The 24,552-nt window shown below is 35.4% G+C and overlaps 1 protein-coding gene across 2 annotated transcripts in view; it reads right to left on the reverse strand.

Moving 5' to 3' along the window:
* The window catches only part of WAPL (WAPL cohesin release factor), a 77,531-nt gene that overhangs the window by 19,954 nt on the left and 33,025 nt on the right, over positions 1-24,552 (reverse strand). For both annotated transcript variants that reach the window (XM_012534209.3, XM_012534208.3), the window contains exons 5-8: positions 4,285-4,380; positions 2,972-3,124; positions 2,560-2,696; positions 1,731-1,842 (exon numbers count right to left, since the gene is read on the reverse strand). In XM_012534209.3, coding sequence (XP_012389663.1) covers positions 1,731-1,842; positions 2,560-2,696; positions 2,972-3,124; positions 4,285-4,380 — 498 coding nt within the window. The remainder of the gene's footprint in view (positions 1-1,730; positions 1,843-2,559; positions 2,697-2,971; positions 3,125-4,284; positions 4,381-24,552) is intronic.

The raw sequence follows: 24,552 nt of genomic DNA on the forward strand, positions 1-24,552 counted from the left end.
GGTTCGAGCCCTCGTCTGGGAAGATCCCACATGCCGCAGAGCAACTAAGCCCGTGTGCCACAACTACTGAGCCTGTGCATAACTACTGAAGCCCGCGCGCCTACAGCCCATGCTCCACAACAAGAGAAGCCACCGCAAATGAGAAGCCCACGCGCCGCAAAGAAGAGAAGCCCCCGCTCGCCGCAATTACAGAAAGCCCAAGCGCAGCAACGAAGACCCAACACATCCAAAAAATAAAAAAAACAAAAACAAAATCAATAATGTAAATGTGTTTTAAAATCTGTATCAGAAACTTATTTTTTTCTTGTAAAAATAAACACAGCTGGGTTTGTGTCAATACATAAAACTAGGATGCTCAAATAAACATATTTAGACTCATTTCTTTAAAATAAACCTATCAGGTCTGGTTGAACCAAGTAATTTTTAAAAAATCATTAATATAATGTGCTCTCAAAATCATTCAGATCTGGTAGTTAGCACACTCTGCTTATAATAAAATCTACAAGTACTGAAGGTGATATAGGTAAGCATTAATATAACAAAGAGGTCTATGTTTGAATATTCCAACATTTGAGATATTACTTTTTTTCCCTCCTACATATGTATTTATTTTTATTGAAGTATAGTTGATCTTACACTTATTTCAATGCACAGAAACACAATTAACTATCTAAAGATTTAAACTTTGAATCCCCAAAATTCAGACTAGGTGACTAATTAAATGCTTACACAGCAAAATATATTTGGAAATAAGGATGTCACAGTACAGGACTTAGGAGATCCACTGCCCTTAAGAACACATATTAATGCCTTGGTCCTCTCATAACTGCATAAGAAAGCAAATTAATTCTTAGTTCTCTTCTCCCTCATTGTTTTGTACCTGCTACAACTTGGTAATGGAGTTATCCTCACTCGGGGTTAAGTATACTGATTTCAGTTTCAGAAGACTCAATATTAGATTATGTCACCTAATCTGCACTTGGAACATAATTTCCCTGAACAAAAATATAATAAAGCCATCTCAAAATATCACTATTGATGATTAATAATGATTTTTTTCTAACTTTGAAAATGTTAAACCCGATTTTTATATGTAAATACGCTTTATTTTTAAGTGTCAAAGTCATAATGAAAATGAGGATATGATTCCATTTCACAGTGGGATTCAACATCCAGACAGAATGCTAAAAAAAAATTAGTATCAAAACTTTTTTTTCATGCTATTATTATCAAAAACTAGTAAAAGATTTTTTTTCCAGTACTTTCTGATTTGAGGAAATCAGTACTTACAGAATTAAATATCCAGTATGGCATGGTATGTTAGCCACAGTATCCAGTATGGTATGGTATGGTATGTTATATAACGGTTAATAGGATATACTGACAAGTTAAGGAGGAAAAATGTCATGAGAAGATAATCTTAAATGATTTATTAAGCAAGAATTCTGGCATTAAGCTCTAAATATTTAGCACATAAAACTAACTCAACCCATAATGAGAAATATTTACAGATGAATATCCAATGAAGGTTGGTTTTTTTTCCTATTTTGGTCATGCCACACAGCTTGTGGGATCTTAGTTCCCTGACCAGGGATCGAACCCAGGCCCCTGGCATTGGAAGCTCAGCGTCCTAAGCACTGGACCACCAGGGAACTCCTGAAGGTATTTCTCAGTAGCCAAATAAACTAGAATTCTAAAATAATGCTTCTCAATCCCAGAAACTTAAATACCTGATGATGCTGGGAATCATCCAAGGTTTTAAAGACCATTGCTACCATTCCATGTGCTCTCAGGTGCATTCGAAAACTGGGCATGGCACATTTAGTAGCCAAGCTAATAACACTAGAAGAAAATAGACTAGGTTAAGGGGGCTGAAGTTTTTTTATTTGCGTAATACCAAAATAAGCAAAAGGGTGCTCAGGGGTGGGGGTGTTTGTGTGTCAAAGCATTGCCCATGCAGATCACAATATTAAAAACACGGGCAAAACAAGTTATTAAAAATTTACTGATGTGATTAGGTATGCTATATAAAAAATATGAATAACCCATGATCATCTTCAGTGTTTTCCTTACATTACTACTACCATTAAATGAAAAGCAAAAAATCTCAGCTACCTTTCAAAATGCTTCTGATCCATAAAGATTATAAATATCTAATTGGACATATTCCAAATGACTGGATAACTCAATCAAACCAAAATATTCAATCCATTACAGTATGTAAAAGATGATCCAAATCAAAACATGCTTAAATTAAATCAAATCTATCACTTGCATGTGTAAAATCTGGGGCTAAAAGTACTTAAAAGATTCTTTGGCATAACACTCTTTTAAGCATCTGGAAACTGAAGCCTATGCTGTGCTAAAATGCTGTATCATCCAACTTTCCTTTGTGCATGTAGAATCAAGTCCCTTAAAAGAAATCAATCACATTTTAACATCACTGGCTATAACCTACACCTATGATAAGAAAAATCACAAATGTTTGGCTCTAATGAGCTAGAAAATTTTAATGAGAAAGCATGCACACAATTTTCAAATATAAAAATAAGATCTTACCTAAGGCAACGTGTGTTTAGAGGCTGAGTGCTCTTTAAGCCACTTAACAAGTACTCAATGTCATCAGTGAACTCTTGATTTTCACCAAATTCCACCACATCATTGAAGTGCTTCACGTGCTGAACAACAGTATACAACTGCCAAGAAAAAAATATGTCCACCTCTTTTGTAACTATGAAGTAGCATATTTAAATATTTAAAGCACTTGCTATGCTTTATTTAAAAGTGTATAAAATAGTTTATTAGATGGCAACCAAAAGAAATGTTTTAAAAACATGGGTAGTAGTAGGACAAGATAAGTTTGTGGTTCAAAACTGAGTATCAGTATACTGATATGTGTTCAAGATATTAAAAGGCTAAATTACATACGAAATTCTATCCACGTGCAGTAAAACTGTATATGGCTGCTTACTTCTTTGTCTTCTTTTCTGCATTTCAGTGCAGTAACTATATCTTGGTAGGGCTGAGTAGGTATTGTCACAGTTTTTATCACTTTGGGTGGTGGTGCAGGAGCCTTAAAAACTCCATCATCTTTTTGATTTTGCTCCTTTGAAGACAGCCTCACCTATTAATAAAGGTATTAAATTAGTTGTTCTAAATAAATATATAAAAATAGTAACATCTCATCTACTTGGCAAATTTAGCTTAAGAGTAATAAAACCCCTATTCTCCCCCTCAAAGGTAGGAGGAGGCCTCTGAAAGGTCACAAGGGATACTTTAAAATTCCATGCACTACAAGATAAGACTCATATGTGTTTTATTCACAAAAGAACCACTCAGGAAGTTATTCTGGTCTTTTTAACTTTACATTTCATACAATTTGTTATCATCTCCAGGACCATTACAAGGAATAAAGAACCACCATTACATACATAAATAGCATTGATAAGCAGCTCAGGACAGACAGGAAAACTACAATAGATAGACAAAAGAATTTTTTAAGTACAGGAGTCCATAGTTTGGGGTAGGGGGAAAAAGCCATAATAAGAGCATGGTATATAATTACTAATATACACAATAATGGTTTAATACTAGTGAAAGAAGTTTAATATGTCAAGAAGACATGGAACTGTACATTACATTTTAGAATGATCTCTATCCTTATTTTTTGTTGTTGTCTATAAAGAACCCATTCCTTGATAGCTCCAGATGACTGAGGTGTCACCATTAATCTGTAAGTATTAATGCATGGTCCTACCAGTTATTCTGAAAAAAGTAATTTGATAAGAATCTTTTTCAAATGTGTTTTGAATTGAAAGGTATTACTGGAATGCAGGAAAAAGTTCTGCTCTGAAAAACAAATTAATCACTCAAAGACACTTTAAGATCAATGTAGGATATAATTTATAATATAGCTTTTAATCATTAATACAAACTTCAAATATGTAATTTATAATATAGCTCTTAACAGTTAATAAAAACTTCAAATAATTTACCCTTAAACACTAAATACTATAATTCCATAAAATGTCAGGAGTGAAAAAGTAGTCCAATATTTTTTAAGGCTTTCATTTATAACCGAGCAACACCATAATTTCTGTTATCCTGTCCACAATCCTTACTTTTCCAATGAGTTAAACTAAAGCCACTAAATTTTAGTGAGGAAGTTGAAAATAAACTGTTAAACAGAAAAGCCAGAGACTTTCAAATTATGAATGAAGATAGCAACTGTTTAATTTAAAATTCATTACACAAACATGAAATTAAAAAGTACAGTTCACTTACTGTGACACTCTGAGGTTTTACTGCTGGTGGCCCAGGTAGTTCTTCTGAATCTGGATGATTCCAATGCCTGGCATTATATACAGCTTTTGTAGGAGACTAGAGAAATGAGAAAAAGATCAACTGTTTCCATCTTACTTTGCATCCTTATAAAATTACCTCATTTTAAAACTGAAACTAAAAATCATATAGAGTAATTTAAATACATAAATATATATCCTAGACAGAGCAGGATAAACAATATCTGGCTTATACTCCCACCACGCTCCCATGCCGATGGCAGACATGGAGTCACAGTGCTATTCTGACACAAAATCAACAATCAGTGTTCCGGACAGTCATTACCAACCAAGAAAAGCAATTAAACCTCTTGCCAGGCTTATATTAACTTATAATTATATTAACTAATCAATATAGTTAAATTCAACCTGTTCTTTATTCCTCGTAACTGCTGATTCATGCCCCACGTTCTTCTAACACGGAAAATAAGGCAGGTTATGACAAGCGATAAAAGTCCTTATTCATTTAAGTGAAACTGGTGAGGCCAGATGAGTGCCGTTATTCAAGTTTTCAGGTTTTATAAAGGTAACTATGGTATGTATAACATATTACATAACACACTGGAATCTAAAGCAGTACTATATACTAAAATACATGCAAATGTATAAAAATTCACACCGGGTGGGATAAAGATGTAAATTGCCCCACCCCAGTTCAGATTAGTTTGCTGCCAAATCAATATACTATAAGCTTAGTGAAAAAAAACTTTCAGTTTTAACACGTTGAATTTCAGAATTGAGGATAAATAACTGTGAGCCTGCATGATCAAATCCATAGGATTAAATCTGTATAAAAGGAACAAATCCTCACTTTCAAAAGGGGACTAATTAAACAGACTGACATTTTCTCCATCCTTTACAAAAGTGATATTAAATTATGTCCTTTAAACTTCAAATAAATAATCTCATTAGAAATTTTTTGTTTTTAATACTGTAATTAATGATCTTCATACTTTCAGTACTACATTAAAAAAGAGTACAAGAGAAACATACTTCAAGACTGGCCAAAAATCTGCATTAAAAAATTAACCATCTTCCCTTATTAGCTGCAGTGAAGTAACATAATTGGAATTAAGCATCATACAAAGCTATCTTTTTATACAAATATTATCTTCAAAATAACCATGCTGTGACAAAGACAACAGTGTAAGCTCCAAAAGAACTGGTTTTTCAAAAGATAAAGTTTAAACTGACTCACATATTAAATTTGTCAGAAAATCTTAATGCTAAAAGGAATCTACTGTGAAACTTACATAAAGCAGTCTCATTTGTATTGTGTATATGAACGTATTATTCTTATATATCAGGTTAGCATAAAGTAATGCAGCATTAGTAATCTAAAGCAATTTATGCACTCATGCAATGACTTGATCAGGCCCCCTAAGGCACAACCATACAGAGCAGACTGAACATAAATTTTTAAACCTAGCTCTATTCCTTACTATTTTCCTCTCAAACATTATCTATATAATCTACATGCCTGCTAACTGTTAGATCCCTCATTTAAGCAACCTCTAATCCCCAAAGCACAGCCATAAGCTCAGGAAGATAACAGACTTTTGAAAGGAATAGGTGCCTCAAGGCTTAAGCACTTTACTTATTTTTAAAAAGCACTGATTTCAGGTAACAAACCATCTTTTGGATAACAAAAAGATTATCTGGTTCCACAGATAACAATATAGCACAGTCAGGTCAACGTTCTAAATTAAACAGACCCTGGAGATTGGGACTGACATATACACACTACTATATATAAAACAGATAACTAATAAGGATCTACTAGATAGCACAGGGAACTCTACTCAGTACTCTGTAATGGCCTATATGGGAAAAGAATCTGAAAAAGAGTGGATATATGTATATGAATAACTGATTCACTTTGCTGTACATCTGAAACTAACACTGTAAATCAACTATACTCCAATAAAAATTTTAGAAAGATTAATACCAAAAATTATATATAAATTAAACAGACCCCCTTCCAGTTAATTGTGAGTGGCAATATATACCTAACAGTTATAAAGGAGACACAGGAACCAGATGGTCCAGATAAATAGTAAGCTCTACTACTGCCTGTTACTAAACATCTTTCTCATCTGTAAAATGGGGTTAATAACAGTACCGACTGTAAAGGGTTGTTGTGAGGATTAAATGAATATATGTAAAACACATATTAGAGTGCCTGAAACAATATGTGCTATACAAGTTTTATTGCTGATAATTCAAGTTATAATAATTATGTGATGATGTGCAATTCTGAGTTCAGCATCTTCATAAAAAGAATTGGAGTATATGGTCTACCCACATAACAGAGGACTGCAATAAAAGGGATAACTGACATGAACACACTCTGTTAACAAATACTATTATTACAAAAAGTAGACTGGGATATACTGTTCTAATTCATCTCAAAAGTAATTGAATGATATGCCTGATAAATACAGAGGCAAAAATCCTCAACAAAACACTAGAAAACTAAATTCAACAGCACATTAAAAGGATCATACACCATAACCATGTAGGATGTATCCCTGGGATGTAAGGATGGTTCAACATATGAAAACCAACCAATGTGATACACCACCTTAACAGAATGAAGGACAAAAATCACATAATCATCTCAATTGGTGCAGAAAAAGTATTTAACAAAATTCAACTCTCTTTCATGAAAAAATCACTCAACAACAGGAACAGAAGGAAATTGCCACAACATAGAGGTCATATTTTAAAACATCATACTCAACAATGAAAAACTGAAAGCTTTTCCTCTAAGATCAGGAACAAGGCAGGGATGCCGATGCTCACTGATTCTACATACTAGCAGAAGTAATTAGGCAAGAAAAAGAAATAAAAGGCATCCAAATCAGAAAGAAAGAAGTAAAATTTTCTCTATTCACATATATAATCTTGTATATAGAAAACCATAAAGATTCCATCAAAAAAAAAACCCTGTGAGAACAAATAAATGTATTCAATAAAGCTGTATGATACAAAACTCATCTGCATTTCTATACACTAACAAAAAACAATCGAAAGAGGAAATGAAGAAAATTCCATTCACAGTAACATCAAAAAGAATAAAATACTTAAGAATAAACTTAACCAAGGAGGCAAAAGATTTGTACACTGACAACTACAAAATGTTGAAAATAAAGGCACAAAGAAATGGAAAGACATCCTTTGTTCATGGATTAGATGACTTAATACTCTTAAAATGGTCATACTACCCAAAGTGATCTACAAATCAATGCAGTTCCTGTCAAAATCCCAGTAATAATTTTTACAGAAATAGACAGAATGAACCTAAACTTCATATGGAATCCCAAAGGACCCTGAATAGCCAAAACAATCTTGAGAAAGAACAAAAAAACCAAAGGCCCCACACTTGCTGATTTCAAAACATTACAAAGCTACAGTAATCAAAACAGTAGGGTACTGACATAAAGACAAATATATAGACCAACAGTACAGAATAGAACGCCTATGAATAAATCCATATATAGTCAAATGATCTTCACCAATGGAGACAGTCTCTTCAATAAATGGTGCTCGGAAAACTGGATATCCACATGCAAAAGAATGAAACTGGACCCGTATCTTATACCATACACAAAAATCAACTAAAATGTATTAAAGACTTAAACATAAGACCTGAGCTACAAACTCCTAGAAGAAAACATGGGAGAAAAAAATACGTAACACTGGTCTTGGCAATGACTTCTTGCCAAGAAGCACAAGCAACAAAAGCAAGCATAGACAGGTAGGACTACATCATAAAAAGCTTCTGCACAGCAAAGAAAACAATCAAGAGAGAAAAATGCAACCTACGGAATGGAAGAAAATATTTGCAAACCATATATCTGATAAGGGATTATTATCCAAAATATATAAGGAACTCCTATAAGTCAACAGCAAAAACAAACAAAACAAAAAACCCTGACTAAAAAATGGGCAAAGGACTTGAACAGAAATTTCCCCAAAGAAGAAATGGCCAATAGGTATACAAAAAGATGATCAACATCACTAATCATAAGAGAGATGCAAATCAAAATCACAATGAAATATTACCTCGCACCCATTAGGATGGCCACTAGCAAAAGAACAGAAAATAACAAGTGTTGGCAAGGATGCAGAGAAATTGGAACCCTCATGCAGTGTTGGTGTGAATTTAAATAATGAAGCCATTATGGAAAACAGCATGAAGGTTCCTCAGAGAATTAAAAGTAGAACTACCACATGATCCTGCAATCCCACTTTCAGGTATTTATTCAAAAGAATTCAGAGCAGGATCTCATAAAAATATTTGCACTCCCATGTTCAATGCAGTATTTTTCACAACAGCCAAGAGGTAGAAACAACCTAACTATCCATCAACAGATGAACAGAGAAAATGTTACATATCCATACAACAGAATATTATTCAGCCATAAAAGAGGAAAAAGGAAATCCTATCATATGCTACAACATGAACCTTCAGGATGTTACCCTAAATGAAATAAGCCAGTCACAGAAAGACTTTAAAACTGTATGATTCCACTTATGAGATATCTAGTCAAACTCATAAAAACAGAAATGGTGGTTGCCAGGGGCTGGAGGGAGACTGAAGTAAGAAGTTACTATTCAATGGGTATAGAGTTCCGATCATGCAAGATGAAAAAATTCTAGAAATCTGTGGCACAATACTGTGCTTACAGTTAACAATACTGTACACTTAAAATGTTCCTAAGAGGGTAGACTTCATGTTGTGTTTTCTACCACAATAAAAAAAAACTTTGAAAAGGCTTTGAAGCTTAAAAGTATACAGAATAACTGCATAAGTTATATTCAAAAGACACATTCAATGAACATTTTGTTTACTCTGTTGAACTAGGCAGCTTAGTAAATACTATTATTTTAAAAGTTTTGACAAGGTTTTGCCATTTTAATGCTAATGATTAATCTAAAAGAAAGTGAATCCAATGAGAACTGTTCCTCGACTATTAATTATTTCAAAGTTTTACAAGGTTAATATAGAGCTTACCATCGGCAGCAGGAGATGAAGATACACCCTACTATCTAAAAATTAAAATAAAAAATAACATCTGGATGTGGCTAATACATACACATGGGGTGGGGGGGGTGGCAGAGGTTAAGTTATGACAACACTGACCGACTCTGAGCTCTTCACATCATTCCAAATGGTATAACAGTTCCACATGCACCTAAGTGAATTGTATATGGAAACAATACAACACTACTATGTCACATCATAATGTCACTCAGTGAAAGTGACTGTGTACAGTATCTGCAAATATACCAGATAGCAATCAACTTTTCATGGAAAATGAAAATCACTCCTATCATTTAGCAACCTAGCTAAGTTTTAACTGGGTCATTCTGATTACACCACCAGGCTTATCTGTAATTCTTGTTAATTTTTTTCTGGTTTAAAAAGCAGATGCACATATTAACCAGATTCCTTAACTTTTCTGTGTTAAAAGATTTGTGGATTCTGTTTCCTCTGAAATGTAATGGGAAGAATACTTAGAACAAAAAAAGCAGAAAGCTCTTAAGACTACTCTAACATTCTAAAGATTTGCAATCATTGTAGCACATTTCAGTCCTAGTAATCTTAAACATACTATTCTCTTCTTTCAGTTCTCCAGGGGCATGACAAACAAGAACCTCAAATGTAACACTGTATTACAGCTAAGGAAAAAATATGCCAGTGACAGACCCACAGAGCATTTATCCATGAGAGAGAATCCAGCATCTACAAAAACAATGGATAAAAACTGGTTTTTACATTAATGCCAAGGCTGTGGTTAACAGATTGGCTTATTAAATCACAATTATAAAGCAGAGGTAAGAAGAGTTCCTTCATGAAAAGCTAAGAAGAAATTACAGTATTATGTTATCCTTTATTGAGCTGGCTCTCAAAAGGGAAAAAAATTGGAATAACCGCTCTTAAGCCATATGAATTTTTTAGCAGTACCAAACGTATTTCTGAGTTTTAAAGAGTACTGTGTATACTGTGTACTAAAGGAGAACAAATATAGTAAGCCTATTAGAATTCATCCAGCCTTACGCACACAAGGATGTCATAACTGAATTGCACTCCCACCAGTAATTCAATCAGCACGTTCTAAAACTAGAAGAGTTCTGAAAAAGCAAAGTGCCACAACGCACCACTGTGCGTGCGTTTGTGCACACGTGCAGTACTTTAGTGGCAATTCAAAAAGGGAAAATTAATCTGGATTTGGCTTTTTAAAAAAATTGTTAAGTTTTTTTTTTTTTCCCCCTAAAGATGGGCAGTAGAAGCAGAGGGAATTTGAGGAAGAAAGTTTTACAAAGATTAGGGTACCTTTTAGCTCTTTAGAACTTTCTTTTAAGCATAATCATATAATCCCAAATTGTCTTAAACTATGACCAAAAAAGCCTTAAAGTAAATTTTCATAATTTGTTACATATTCAGGGCATTAAATTATTTGAGGAAAAACTGCAGCTATCCCTAAACTAAAACCAAGAATGTCTGTACTGCTAAGAACTAGACATTTAGAATATGTTAAGATAGAGCACTATGCAAAGAATATAATCCAAAGGTATACGGGAGAAGTAGAGCTGAAAATCTTTCTTTTCTGCCTGATTCAATTAAGTGCTACAGATAAACCTTTCAAAGATACAGCTGCTATTTTTATGAAGAAACTGTCAATTCCTATCCACAAGAAGAACAATACACCCACTACTCAGTTGTTTTAACTTCAAAAGTATTTATATCAATATTATAAAACTTTATAAAAGCGAGCATTGCCACATCAGAATATCACCTTGAAATAGCATAACCTGAACATAAGCTCTAAAAAAGTCCAGGTAACAAAGCATAAAATCCAATACTTGGCCCTTTGTGAAAACTAATACAACTAAGCCTACAATTCAACAATTGTTAAATAAAAAGATACTAGAATGAGCCATGATGAAAAATCGGCTGAAATAAGCATCAGTTTTACAACTAAAAATATCACTAAATATAGAATGGACCAGTCGTATTAGGGAGATGATTTATCAAATTTAGAAACACGAAAAGAGAAGCTGAAAATATCTTGAGACACCTATGGGTAGATAGAGAATGTTCATTCTCCCCTTCGTTTTCCTCTTATTTAGCTGGACGTATGCTTGCCCTGATTTTCCAACATCTCTTGCTACTTGTGTGGGCACATGACCAGGTTCTAGTCAATGAATGAACAAAAAAGTAGGGTACACCTTCTGGGTCCTGGCCTTCTAGGGATGGTTCTTTGCCTCCCCTTCCCGTTCTTACTATTTGTACTCTTCAATACTCTAGAGATGGCAGGACACCACCCACAGAGGAAGGGGTCTCTGACAATACAGCAACTTGAAAATAGTCCAGAGATAAACAGCCAAGGTCTGATACGCCACAGAAAAATAAGCTACCTATTAAAAACTAACTTGAGATTTCTTTCACAGTAGTTGAGGCAAATGCTACAACTGAAATTAGGACTAAATAATGATAGGGGTGTGCTGAATATATAAGATTTTGCCAACACTGGATTTGTATATATATAACCTACACACGTATAACCTTAAAAGAAACAATTTGAAGGATATAAAGAACATTTAAGAGAAGAAGGAAAAAACCAAGGAAAAATACAATCTAAAGCCAACTTTTTTTAAAAAAAGTGTAAACATATATATTCTGAGGAAGATCTATGAACTCACAGGGTACAACTTCCAAGAGTTATTACTAAATAAAAATTTAAATAGAAAGAAAAGTGCACATACAGATGCTACCTTTTATATAAGGGGGAAGATAAGAAAATTTGTGCTTATCTTTATAAAAAGAAATACAGAAAGGATAAAGCAGAGAAGTCCCTACCAGGGTGAGTGATGGGCCAGAACATCACTCAATGAAGTGACCGTTCATTGAACTTACCTTTTTGTATAGTGCTGACTTTTGGAAGCATGCTAATGTTGTACATATTCAACCAAATAAATTAAATAAATGAGAATGAAAGGGGAAAAAAAACCTAAAAGTGAAAGCAAACCAGAACACATAAACCTACTCATAATTCAAATGAATAGCAAATACAATGAAGGGAAGATAGGAAGAAAAGACAGGCAGACAGAACTCATCTAAATTACTTATGAACACAGTATTTGACTTTATACCTTGGGTCAGTGGCAGTGTAGGGTAGGGCAAGTGCAGGATTACAAATAAATCCTAAACACAGTAGTAGAGTTATTTATTGTAGTGGAATGGACAAAGCAATTCTCAAACTATTTTAGATGTATTATAGATTTGAGTAAAAGTGTTGATATTGCTGGGAGTCAGGGTTAAGACAGAAGGCAAGAAAGAACCCTGTAGGGATGGACTAATATTGAAGTTAGTGTGAACTCATGATTTCTAGAACAGGTACGTGCATATGCAGGAATCTATATGCATATACATGAATGTTTCCTATCTCCATCTATTACTAAAAGGGCCAAGAAGTGATGACCACATCTACTGCCCAGATCTTGGTCTCTAGTACCATTCCCCACTAAAGGGAATGGAGACTTCTCAGAGAATGGGCTTAATTCCAGGGCTGGAGCAGAGCAGGTACAATATGAATCTGGAAAACTGTGTTATATCAATAAGTAAGAAAATGCCCATAGAATGATGGGGGTATGTCACAGCGACAGAAGAGCCAGACTAGCCAAATCAGGACAGCTGTACCTCCAAAATAAATAATGAATTTTGAACCATTAAAGAGGCAGGGATACATGAGTCCATACTGATAAAAGAAAAATAAAACAACCAAACAAATAAAATAAATAAATAAATGGGGAAAATCGACTGAATATTTTGCAAGCAGCACAGCAAACACTGAATCAGGAAAGCATCATCATGTATATTAAATCTAAGAGTATGAAGAACAAGGTATTTGAATAGTCTCTTCAAAGACTGCTTTTTAGTTGCATGGGGAAGAAAATAATTATACAGCAGAGGAATAGACAACCCCTTAACTGGGTGATCATAATTAACATTCTCCAGAGGTGGCACGCTGAAAAAAATACATCATCACTTACACAGTATCCCAGCCTAGAATGAATAACCTGAATACAATCATGAAGAAACTTCGATTAAACCAAAGTGAGAAGCTTTTTTTTTAAAGGGGGGTCAGGGGATGTCAATGTCATAAAAGACAAAGAAAGACTACAGAAATGTTCCTGGTTAAAAGAGACTAAAGACACAGCTAAACAGCTAAATGAATGACAGCTAAATGAAATACCTCACCCTAGACTGGATCCTGTAGCAGAGACGAGAAAATGCTACAAAGGACGTTACTGTGTCAACTGACAAAACTGACACAACAGATTAGGTAAAAATACTGGAACAATGTTAAATTTACTAAAGATGATTACTGTGATGTGGATATGTAATTGATTAGGAAGTACACACTGTATTTAGGGTAAAGGGCTAATTATATATATAAAATATATATATGAACTTACCCTTAAATATTCAGAAAAAATACATATGTATGAATATACACACAAAGAGAAAGAACAAATGAAAAAGCGAATATTAAGATAATATTCATAAGGAATGTTTGTTGTACTATTTTATTTTTGTAACTCTTCCGTAATTTTGAAATTATTTCCAAGTACAAACTATTTTTTAATTATTCCCAGATAAAAAATATTAAAAATCTTTAAAAATTCTCTCAGAAAACTTTTAAAATAGAAAAAGTATAAATCATCATTCTATCAGTTAATATTTTAATTTCCATGAAACAACTAAATCAAATTCAGACAACAGTTAAATTAAGAAATCAAAGAGTAATAAAAAGATGAATTCAAGTTTAATACAGGCAATCCTACAAAATGGGAAGGGATAAATATATTCTTCTTTTATGTTCTTTAATCAAATGTTAATTAAATAGCCCATCAATAATAAATGAAATAGCAATACTTCTTAGCTGAGGCACAGAAAAAGATGAAAACATAACCCATACCTGGTGCAACGGTAGTAAGAGTTTTCTGTTTTTAATCTCCCCTCCTAAAAAGCAAACGGGCCACTGATAATCTTCTTTGCCCTGGCTTCTAAGAAGCTCAAAGTTGTATTTGTGGTAGATCCCCAGGAAATCCATCAAGACAAAAAGGCTTGAATTTTGGATTCAACTCATCTATTCCTTACTTTTTCTTAACACAGTTTCCTCATTTATTTTCAATCTGGTTCTACCAAATTTGTCTCTGTTCACTGTAAGAACAGACCCAGAAACAAGGCAGATGACAGAATTAGGAGACAAAGACACTGAAAATAACTGTAACTATATTCCACATATGTAAGAAAGTAGGGAAAACAACTGAGTATGTTAAGTAGACAAGAAAGATATAAAATAGACCCAAACTAAACTTTCAGAGATGGGATTAATAGCTGCTTAGACGCTGTAGAAGAACCTGAAAATGGGCAACAGAAACTATCTAAACTATCTCCAAATGAAACCAAGACTGAAAAAATTAAAAAGATGGAAAGAATGTCAGCACACACTGGGACAAGTTCACCCAGCCCAATAACTGTATGAGAAAGTAAAAATTAACTCCCTTCACAGATAGTACTTTGCCCTGAACCTCTCAAACACTGTTTCATTTAAATTTTACCCAAACTCCCCAGTTCCCCCAAAATCCTACAAAAACTTTTCTTTGGTAAGATGCCCCTTGGTTTCTCTGCTGTGCAGTATCCTTTATTGCAATAAGTCAATAAGCCTTATTCTGTCAGACTACAGGTTATACGTGTTGATTTTAGGCTGATACAAGCAAGACAAGTATAATAAGAGTCCCCAGAAGGGGACAGAGAGCCAAAAACTATTTGAAGAATATTGGGTAAAATTTTCCCAAATTTGATGTTTACCAATTTTCAAACATAAAAACGCCAAACATTTAGTACTATATGAAGATTATTTGCTGAAAGATACTTTCAAAAATCCTAGAAATAAACATTTATGAACACCTTCTGTATCTCAGACACTAAGAATTTAAAGGTGAAAAAATATATGGTCACCATCCCCCAAAAACTCCCAATATTTTACATCTAATGTTAATTTATGGTCATCATTAGCATAAAGTCGTAAGACTATCAATAAAAGAAAGTTCAGCAAAGAGTTTTCTGGATGTCAGAATCCCAATGAACTCTAAATAAAATGTACTACAAACTAGAAAACCAAATTCCAAACTATAAACAACCTAACACACACACACATTCTCTCTCTCTCTCCCTCTGTCAAATGTTTGTTCGAGTTCCCATGTTCTTGATTAACCCATGGCTACATTTTCTCATTTCAAACTTCACTTTCTGGGAAATAAGTTATAGTGAAATATTTTGAACTTTCAAACTTTAAAGGAACCTGAACTACAGAAAATAAAAAGATTAATGGTGCTTTTATTCCTTATTAAAATCCTTCCAGAATAAAATATTACAGGAAAGAAAACCACCCGAATTAGATCTCATAAAGAAAATAACTTACACTTTCCTACATCTTTATAGAATACAGATCAATGACTTAAGTACCTGGTTCAATGTTTAAGTTAAATACTACCTATATAAAAGGAAGACAGATACTCCTGCTTTGGAACAAACATAATGAGTATGAAATACTAAGACTACTCAAAAGTTTCCGTGGGGAAAAAACATTCTACCTCACTTTCTAAGACACTTACTTATTTTTCTCCTTTTTATATCCCCAGTACCTAGTACTGTGAAATGCAGGTATTATGTAAAAACAATGACAACGAAAAGTCAGCTAAAACTGACCCTCTTCCATACCCAGGCTCAGCCAGACCACGCTCAGCTTCAACAACTCTTTGACTCACCAACCTGCTTTTTACTTTTACACTTTGGCCAGCATCCCTCATCAGCAGACCAATGGCTTACAGTCTCTCTTTTTTTCGGCTTCACGTTTATCTATGTCTCAGGTTTCTAGTCCATGAGACTATAGTGAATCTCATACTGCTATCTCGATGACTGGATCCCAGGATGGTCAATGAATCCCCAGACACAGAACAAAGGTAACCATGGGTAAAACAATTTGACAGAAAAATAAGCTGCTTCATCAGAGTGAGTTCTAATTGCTGGAGAAGGATACTATAAAGGAACATCTGTTCTTGGGTGAGAGGTGGAACTACCTGTCCTTTAAAATCTCTTCAATTGTAAGATTCTGTTTTTAAGTTGACAACCTATATATATAAACTCATTTTATAAAACAAAAAAAATGAGTTTACAAAACTATAAAAACTATACTGAACTTTAAAACTGCAGCTTTATACAATTTTAACTTTTGAATACAGCTAAATATATAACCATGATTTATACTGATAATCAAGTTTTAATTCAACTGCCCATAAACCCACTATCCTATGTCATATTGAATGACAGGAGGGAAGAGGAAAAAAAAGTCCAGAATGTTCTTTTGAGAGTCAAACAAAAGACAGTACCACATGGGCCCAGCATTAAACCACAGGGAAATGATGAAAGTGAAGCTATAAATATTTGAGAACTGAAACTGAGATTGACATTATGGTTAGTTTCATCAATGACCCAGCAAATAGTCTTAACCGGCAAAATAAGATGGCCAAAGCCCAAGGTAAAATATAACCCTCCAAGCACAGAAGGTTAGTTGGGATGATTATACAGATAATCCCTTAGGAAGAGAGCAAACTGGCAGCAGCTGAATGGAAAGCTAGAAATCAAACAAAAAGCAGGGCAGGCAGAAAAAATGATCTAAACTTATCAGCACATACGGGGTTGGCCAAAAAGCTCCTTCAGTTTTTAAGTAAAAATAAAAGACACATTTTTCATTTTCCCCAACAACTTTATTGAACAACGTATTCACTGTTTTGTTCCACTACCTTCTGCCATTCTTCAGGCAATTTCATAATTCCATCTTCCCAAAACTTTTCATCTTTCTGAGCAAAGAACTGTTCCAGGTGCCTTTTACAGTCTTCCAAGGAATTGAAAATTTTTTCCATTAAGAGAATTTTGTAAAGACCAAAAAAAATGGAAATCCGAAGGTGCAATGTCTGGTGAATATGGCGGATGAATCAGAACTTCCCAGCCAAGCTGTAACAGTTTTTGCCTGGTCATCAAAGAAACATGCGGTCTTGTGATGGAAGATTATGCGTTTTCTGTTGACTAATTCCGGATGCTTTTCGTCCAGTGCTGCTTTCAGTTGGTCTAACTGGGAGCAGTACTTGTTGGAATTAATCGTTTGGTTTTCCAGAAGGAGCTCATAATAGAGGACTCCCTTCCAATCCCACTGTATACACAACATCACCTTCTTTGGATGAAGACCAGCCTTTGGTGTGGTTGGTGGTGATTCGCTTGCCCCACAATCTCTTCCATTCCACATTATTGTACAGTATTCACTTTTCATCACCCATCAGTTTGTTTTACAAACGGAACATTTTCATTACAATAAGTAGAGAATCGCATGTGGAAATATGGTCAAGAAGGCTTTTTTTGCTTAACTTATGTGGAACCCAAACATCAAAGCAATTACATAACCAAGCTAGTGAAAATTATTTTCAGCGCTTGATTTGGATATTTTGATTATGTCGGCTATCTCCCACGTGGTATAACGTTGATTGTTCTCAATTACTGTCTCAATTTGATCACGATCAACTTCAACTGGTCTACCCAACTGTGGAGCATCGTCCAGCGAGAAATCTCCAGCACAAAACTTTGCAAACCACGTTTGACACCTTCGATCAGTCACAGCACCTTCTCCATACACTGCACAAATCTTTTTGTGCGCTTCAGTTGCGTTTTTACCTTTCTTGAAATAATAAAGCATAATATGCTGAAAATGTTGCTTTTTTCTTCCATCTTCAATATTAAAATGGCTACACAAAAATTCACCAATTTTGATTTTTTTTTTTTTTTTTTTTTGCGGTACGTGGGCCTCTCACTACTGTGGCCTCTCCCGTTGCGGAGCACAGGCTCCGGACGCGCAGGCTCAGCAGCCATGGCTCACGAGCCGAGCCACTCCGCGGCATGTGGGATCCTCCCAGACTGGGGCATGAACCCGTGTCCCCTGCATCGGCAGGCGGACTCTCAACCAGTGTGCCACCAGGGAAGCCCCTGCTGTTTTTTTTTAAATGCACGCTGATACGACAGTCACATACAATCTAACAAAATTGTTTCAAATGAAGTTAATGACAACTAAGCACTACTAGAGCCATATTATGGAAAAAAACTGAACGTACATTTTAGCCAACCCAATATATGGCAACTACAAATAATGGGATTCAGGGAAACTGTAGCCAGTGATCAGAAATAAGACGGCACTGAAAGAAAAAAAAAAACATTAAAATTATCAAATGATCAGGACTTCCCTGGTGGCGCAGTGGTTAAGAATCCGCCTGCCAATGCAGGGGACACGGGTTCGAGCCCTGGTCCAGGAAGATCCCACATGCTGCGGAGCAACAAAGCCTGTGCACCACAACTACTGAGCCTACGCTGTAGAGCCCACGAGCCACAACTACTGTGCCCGCGCACCACAACTACTAAAGCCTGTGTGCCTAGAGCCTGTGCTCTGCAACAAGTGAAGCCACCACAATGAGAAACCTGCGCACCACAACGAAGAGTAGCCCCCGGGCTTCCCTGGTGGCGTAGTGGTTGAGAGTCTGCCTGCCGATGCACGGGACACGGGTTCGTGCCCCAGTCCAGGAAGATCCCACATGCCGTGGAGCAGCCGGGCCCGTGAGCCATGGCCACTGAGCCTGTGTGTCTGGAGCCTGTGCTCCGCAACAGGAGAGGCCACAACAGTGAGAGGCCCACGTACCACAAAAAAAAAAAAAGAGTAGCCCCTGCTAGCCACAACTAGAGAAAGCCCGCGTGCAGCAACGAAGACCCGACACAGCCAAACATAAATAAATAAATAAATAAATATTTTTTAAAAAATTATCAAATGATAAAACCACATACAGAAACAACAGGTACTCAGGCTCAGGTACTTAAAACCAGGTATGTTTCAAGCTAATGCCTCAAACTCTATATTTACTTTTCTCCCTTGTAAGTGACAACTTTTCTGAGTAATCATTTCAAATATGTTCTTACCAGAAGTTTACTTTACCTCCTCATCTTCTTTCTGCCACATGTGTTTACCCAGCCAGCCCTCAATTCTGTTACGAACAGAATTCTTTATATACCTGGTGAGGTGTTGGGGAAAATTCTCACAGCCAGCAAGCTTAAAAAGTTAGTTTTTTGTTTTTTTTGGCTGCACCACACAGCTTGTGAGATCTTAGTTCCCTGACCAGGGATCGAACCTGGGACCCCAGCCATGGAAGTGCAGAGTCCTAACCACTGGACCACCAGGGAATTCCCAAGTTAATGTTTTCTAACATGGGAAGATAGAGAGAGGGAAGAGGGACCTCTTGGCTGGTGGCACTAAAGCTGAGGAGATGGCCTGTGTGGTCAGGAAATTGGCTATATACAAGAGGACTGAGCAAATACGTAAATGTATTGAGGATACTGGGAAGCAGATTCCTCACTGTCGGCAAAGAGAAGTAAAATGTGCAAAGTGGGAAGGCTAGAATAAAACATGTGGTGTTGAACTAGAATTGGAGGTATCAGTGTGAACTCATGGTTCTAAATATACATAGATATGAAGTAAGTATGTGTCTGTGTGGTGGCGGGGGGTGGCGAAGGAGAGAGGAAGAAAATGCATATATTCACGTGTTTCCTTGCTCTGTTAACTCAAAGAAGGCCTAGAAGCAATGACACCCCAGAAGAAATGACCATACTTTGCGACCAAATTTTAAAGATCATTCTCCACTAAAAGAAAACAGGGGTCCTTGGAGGAATGGTTGATTCCACAACTGGGAATGTGCATCATGAGCCTTGAACATCTTTGTGTGTCATTAGTAAGGAAATGCAAAGTGGTGGGCCATGTTAAAAGCCAGTTTGAAAAACCACGAACAGGCCAAGTCTAAGAAAATCTGAGTATCGAAATAATAACAGTACTATCATTTAAATAAATAACAGTAACAAATGACTGAATAAAACAGAAATCCATGTTCATACTGATATAAAGAAATTTATAAATAAATGAATATATAATGTATATACTACATAATGAATATATAAATACATATATTCTTTTATATACATGAAGGAGAGGAAAAAAATCTACCTTACCAGTAGAAGGCCAACTACTAACAACTAGAGAAGGCAGGATGTAATTAGAAAAAAAAATTCAACAACCATCATAGTAAAGATTGATTCAGGCAAAAATCAATGCTAAAACTAGTGGGTAAAAGTTTGATGAGGAGTTGAGGAACCTGACAGGCCTCAAGGGATAGTTAACATCAATGGCAATGGTACAAAGTGACATTGTGCACCACCTGGTATGATGCAGTAAGAACAGAGCACCTCTTCTGAGGTATTTCCACCAAATACACAAAACCTAAATCTAATCGGGAGAAAACATCAGACAAGCACAAACTGAGGGACATTCAACAAATAACTGATTTTAACTCTTCAAAGATGTCAAAGCCATGGAAAAACTAGGAAAGACACAGATGTTCCAGACAGAAGGAGGGTGGAGACTTGTGACAACTAAATACAACATGTGATTCTGGATTGGATCATGGGTTCTTTCTCTGGGAGACGTGGGGGAGGGGGGAGTAATGTGTGATTTGTTCTGCTATAAAGGCCACTAATGAGACAATTGGTAAAACTGAATGGGATCTGTGGATTAGACTGAATTACTATATCAATGTTATTATTAGCTTCCTGGTTTTGATGGGTATACTATAGCTATAGAGTAGAGTACTCTTGTTTTCAGAAAGTAAAGACTAAGGTATTTGGGAGTAATCAGCATTAAGTCTACAACTTACTCTCAAATCATACATACACACACATACCCCCAATGAGAGGGGAGCCCATTTTGACCCCCATAGGACATTTAGTAATGTCCAAGACATTTTTGGTTGAAATGGAGGCGCACAGAGCAGGGGAAAACAGGACTAGCATCTGGTGGGTAGAGGCCAGCGATGTTGTTAAATATCCTCCAATGTACAGGGCTACCCTCCACAACAGCTTTATTCAATCCAAAACATGAGCTAAGAAAGCCTGATGGGTAAGGAGGAAAATTTGCCACTACAAGACGTGGGCCACCTCTCTACCACTCAGAAATGAGGTCATTAGTGCCTTTAATCAGAATGCAGAAGACCCAGATACTCCCACTGACCTATCAGCTACAGGAGGGTATTTCTATTATAATGGAGAAATGGAACAACTGCTGAGTACATTTCCTATGCCCACCTACCTAGTGACCCCTGCCTTTCCTTTTTCTCTGGAGATTTGGGGGATAACCTACATAAAACTCCTTGGAGAACTGAGCTTATCCTTTTTTACATCGAAACCATGAATCCTGATTTCTCACATATGAAACAAATCTATTCTTTTCACTCTGTTAATCTATAAATGCTTAAAACTTTGATCCCATTTATTTCCTGTATTCCTTTATACTCATCAAAACTCAATAAGGTTAAATTTCCACTATTTCTGTTTCTCAATGGTTCTCTCCTTTTAAACAACTCTTAAGTAGTCTTTTAGCTGTCTTGAAGACAAATGGATGACCTATTTATTTTAAGAGCTAGGGATTTTATACTGCTTAACTTCTTGCTGCTCTCTTCCTGAAGGAGGCTTCTAAATTCTTTACCTAGATATTTTCATAAGGATACATAACTTCCATGGGATCTAAAGCATTTTTTATTACTTTTTACTAAAGTACTATAACACTCTGGATCAAAGTCTCATTTTTGAATCTTACTGATCCACCTAAATAGTAGTAGTATCTAAGTGAAAAAATTTCGGACACAATTCCACTTAAAGAGGGTTTTGGGCAAATCTTTCAATAGGAGGTTTAAAAGGAAATTAAAACATTTACTGAAGCCTCTTTGGGGATTAAATCAGGACTATTGTTTTAAGGCAGGCTTTACTTATATTACATCTTTTAAATGAGTTCAATCTCATAGCTCTTTTGGTTTCATAAATTAATAATGATTTTCTTAATTTTCCTCTGACACTATCCATCAACAGTAAATAGGTCTTCTGCCTACTTGGTTGCATGACCTGATTTACTTTAGGCCGGAGAGATTCCTTCGTAATCGGGTCAAGTACATGTACACTGCTGCCTCCTAAGTTGTGTTAGTAGGAAAGAAATATATCCAATATTAAGTTTAAAACTAAGTTTAAAAAAATGAACATAAATAAGTACATATGAACTTGAATACTGAATTAACATACACAAGATAAAAATTACTTCAAAACTTTTGAACACATTACTATGACTTCATCATTAGTGAAATAATCTAAAGACAAAAAACTGGAAAGAAATTTTAACTTCACTTAGTGTATTTACTGTTCATAATAATATTGGTGTTATAATTTAAAAAGTAATGTGTGCTGTACAATAAAGAAAGCTAAGTACCAAATTTTGAAATGTTAGATTTGAAATGAAACTATCAGTATGAACTCAGTTTATTTTTCAATGTATTTCATAGCTCTGTCCAGTGAAAGAGCCTAGAAGCAATGAACACACCCAGCACTTAGTTCTGGGTTTCTAAGTACTAATCCCCACAAAAAGAACCAAGGATCCTTGGATGGGTCCATGATTGAAAGCACAAGATAAGTCCGGGTCATCTTTCGTGCAGAAAGCAAAAGAAAAGCTCAAAGATGATGGGTCTATATCAAAAGGACACAAGAAATGGCTTGAAATGGTTTACTCTGGCCAAATCTATTATAAATACATTTAATAAGTAAAAATTATTGAGTCTATAGTGATAGAAGTTCGGGGTTGGGATGGGGAGAAAGAAAACTCCTTTTTACAAAATTCCAGTTATTAAATGTAGAAGAAATCGCAATTAGAAAACTCACCATTCTGTAACTATCAGTGTAATAACTGATGCAGGCAAAGATCAACAATGGATGCTAAAATTATGAGGTAAAACAATAATGGGGAACAGAATATTCACGTGCTGCCAGAGTCACACCCAGAAGCTTACTAATTAAATTATAAAAGGAAAAACATACTTTTATTTTGGGGAGATCCAGTAGTCACAACCTTCAATAGGTGGTCAAACAATTTTGAATGGAACAACCAGATATTACATACCTTCCGATGTGATGCAACATACACAATATGACTTTGAGGCATTCTTGCCAAAATATGTTTAAACCTCAGCCTAATCAAACGTAGAGACTTACTTCCAGTGTTCTATGACACCATACTACTTTAATATAGTGGAGTAACAACTTACATCATCAGGAAACAATCAGATAAATTCTGAATGTGAAACATTCTACAAGACAGATATCCTGGGCTCTTAAAAGCAAAAAAAAAAAACCAAAAAACTAGTGCCATGGGGAATTTTAAAAAGATGAGGGGACTGCTCAAGATTAAAGAGACATAACAAGTAAATGATTATAGTTTGGGGAGAAAAACAGCACTAAAAGACATTTTGGAGACAGCTGAGGAAAACTGAATATGGCCTGGACATAGGATTATATCAAAGAATTACTAATTTTCTTAAGTATTACAATCATATAACCACAGTTAGGTATGAGACTGTCTTTTTTCTTAAGAAATGCATGCTATCTCAACAACTTTCAAATACGACAGGAAAAATGTTATATAATACACACACACACACACACACACACACACACACACATATGAAGAGAAGAGAAAAAGGGGAAGAGGAAGGGGACTGTGTGTAATTATGACGATTTGGTGGGGGGGTGGGGATCAATCTAGATAGAGGAATATAGTTATTCATCACATTTTTTTACACTTTCTGTATATTTTAACTTTTTATAATAAAAAGTTGAGGTGGGAGAAATAAAGTAGAATGCTTTAAAGGACTCAGGAAACTCTTCCAGGGTGTCTACAAAGACAAAACCATTTTCACAATAATAATATGTTGTTTGCCTTTTTCACTTCGTTGATATTTGCAGGGATGGTGCAAAAGCAATGCTGGGTAAAGCTGTTGGTGTCTTAGCATGAATCAAGGCAGGGGCTCTGAACTGTATATAAGTAGTCATATTCTTCACTGCTACACACTTCATAGTTAAAAAATAAAATGCCAGTTTCACATAAGAAAAAAGCCCTTGATAAAGGAGTGAAAATTAGTGATTAAATCGTAACCCTAAGTGCACTAATGGTCTATGTGA

Source organism: Orcinus orca, chromosome 14 (assembly GCF_937001465.1).
Source record: "Orcinus orca chromosome 14, mOrcOrc1.1, whole genome shotgun sequence".
Lineage (NCBI taxonomy): Eukaryota > Metazoa > Chordata > Mammalia > Artiodactyla > Delphinidae > Orcinus > Orcinus orca.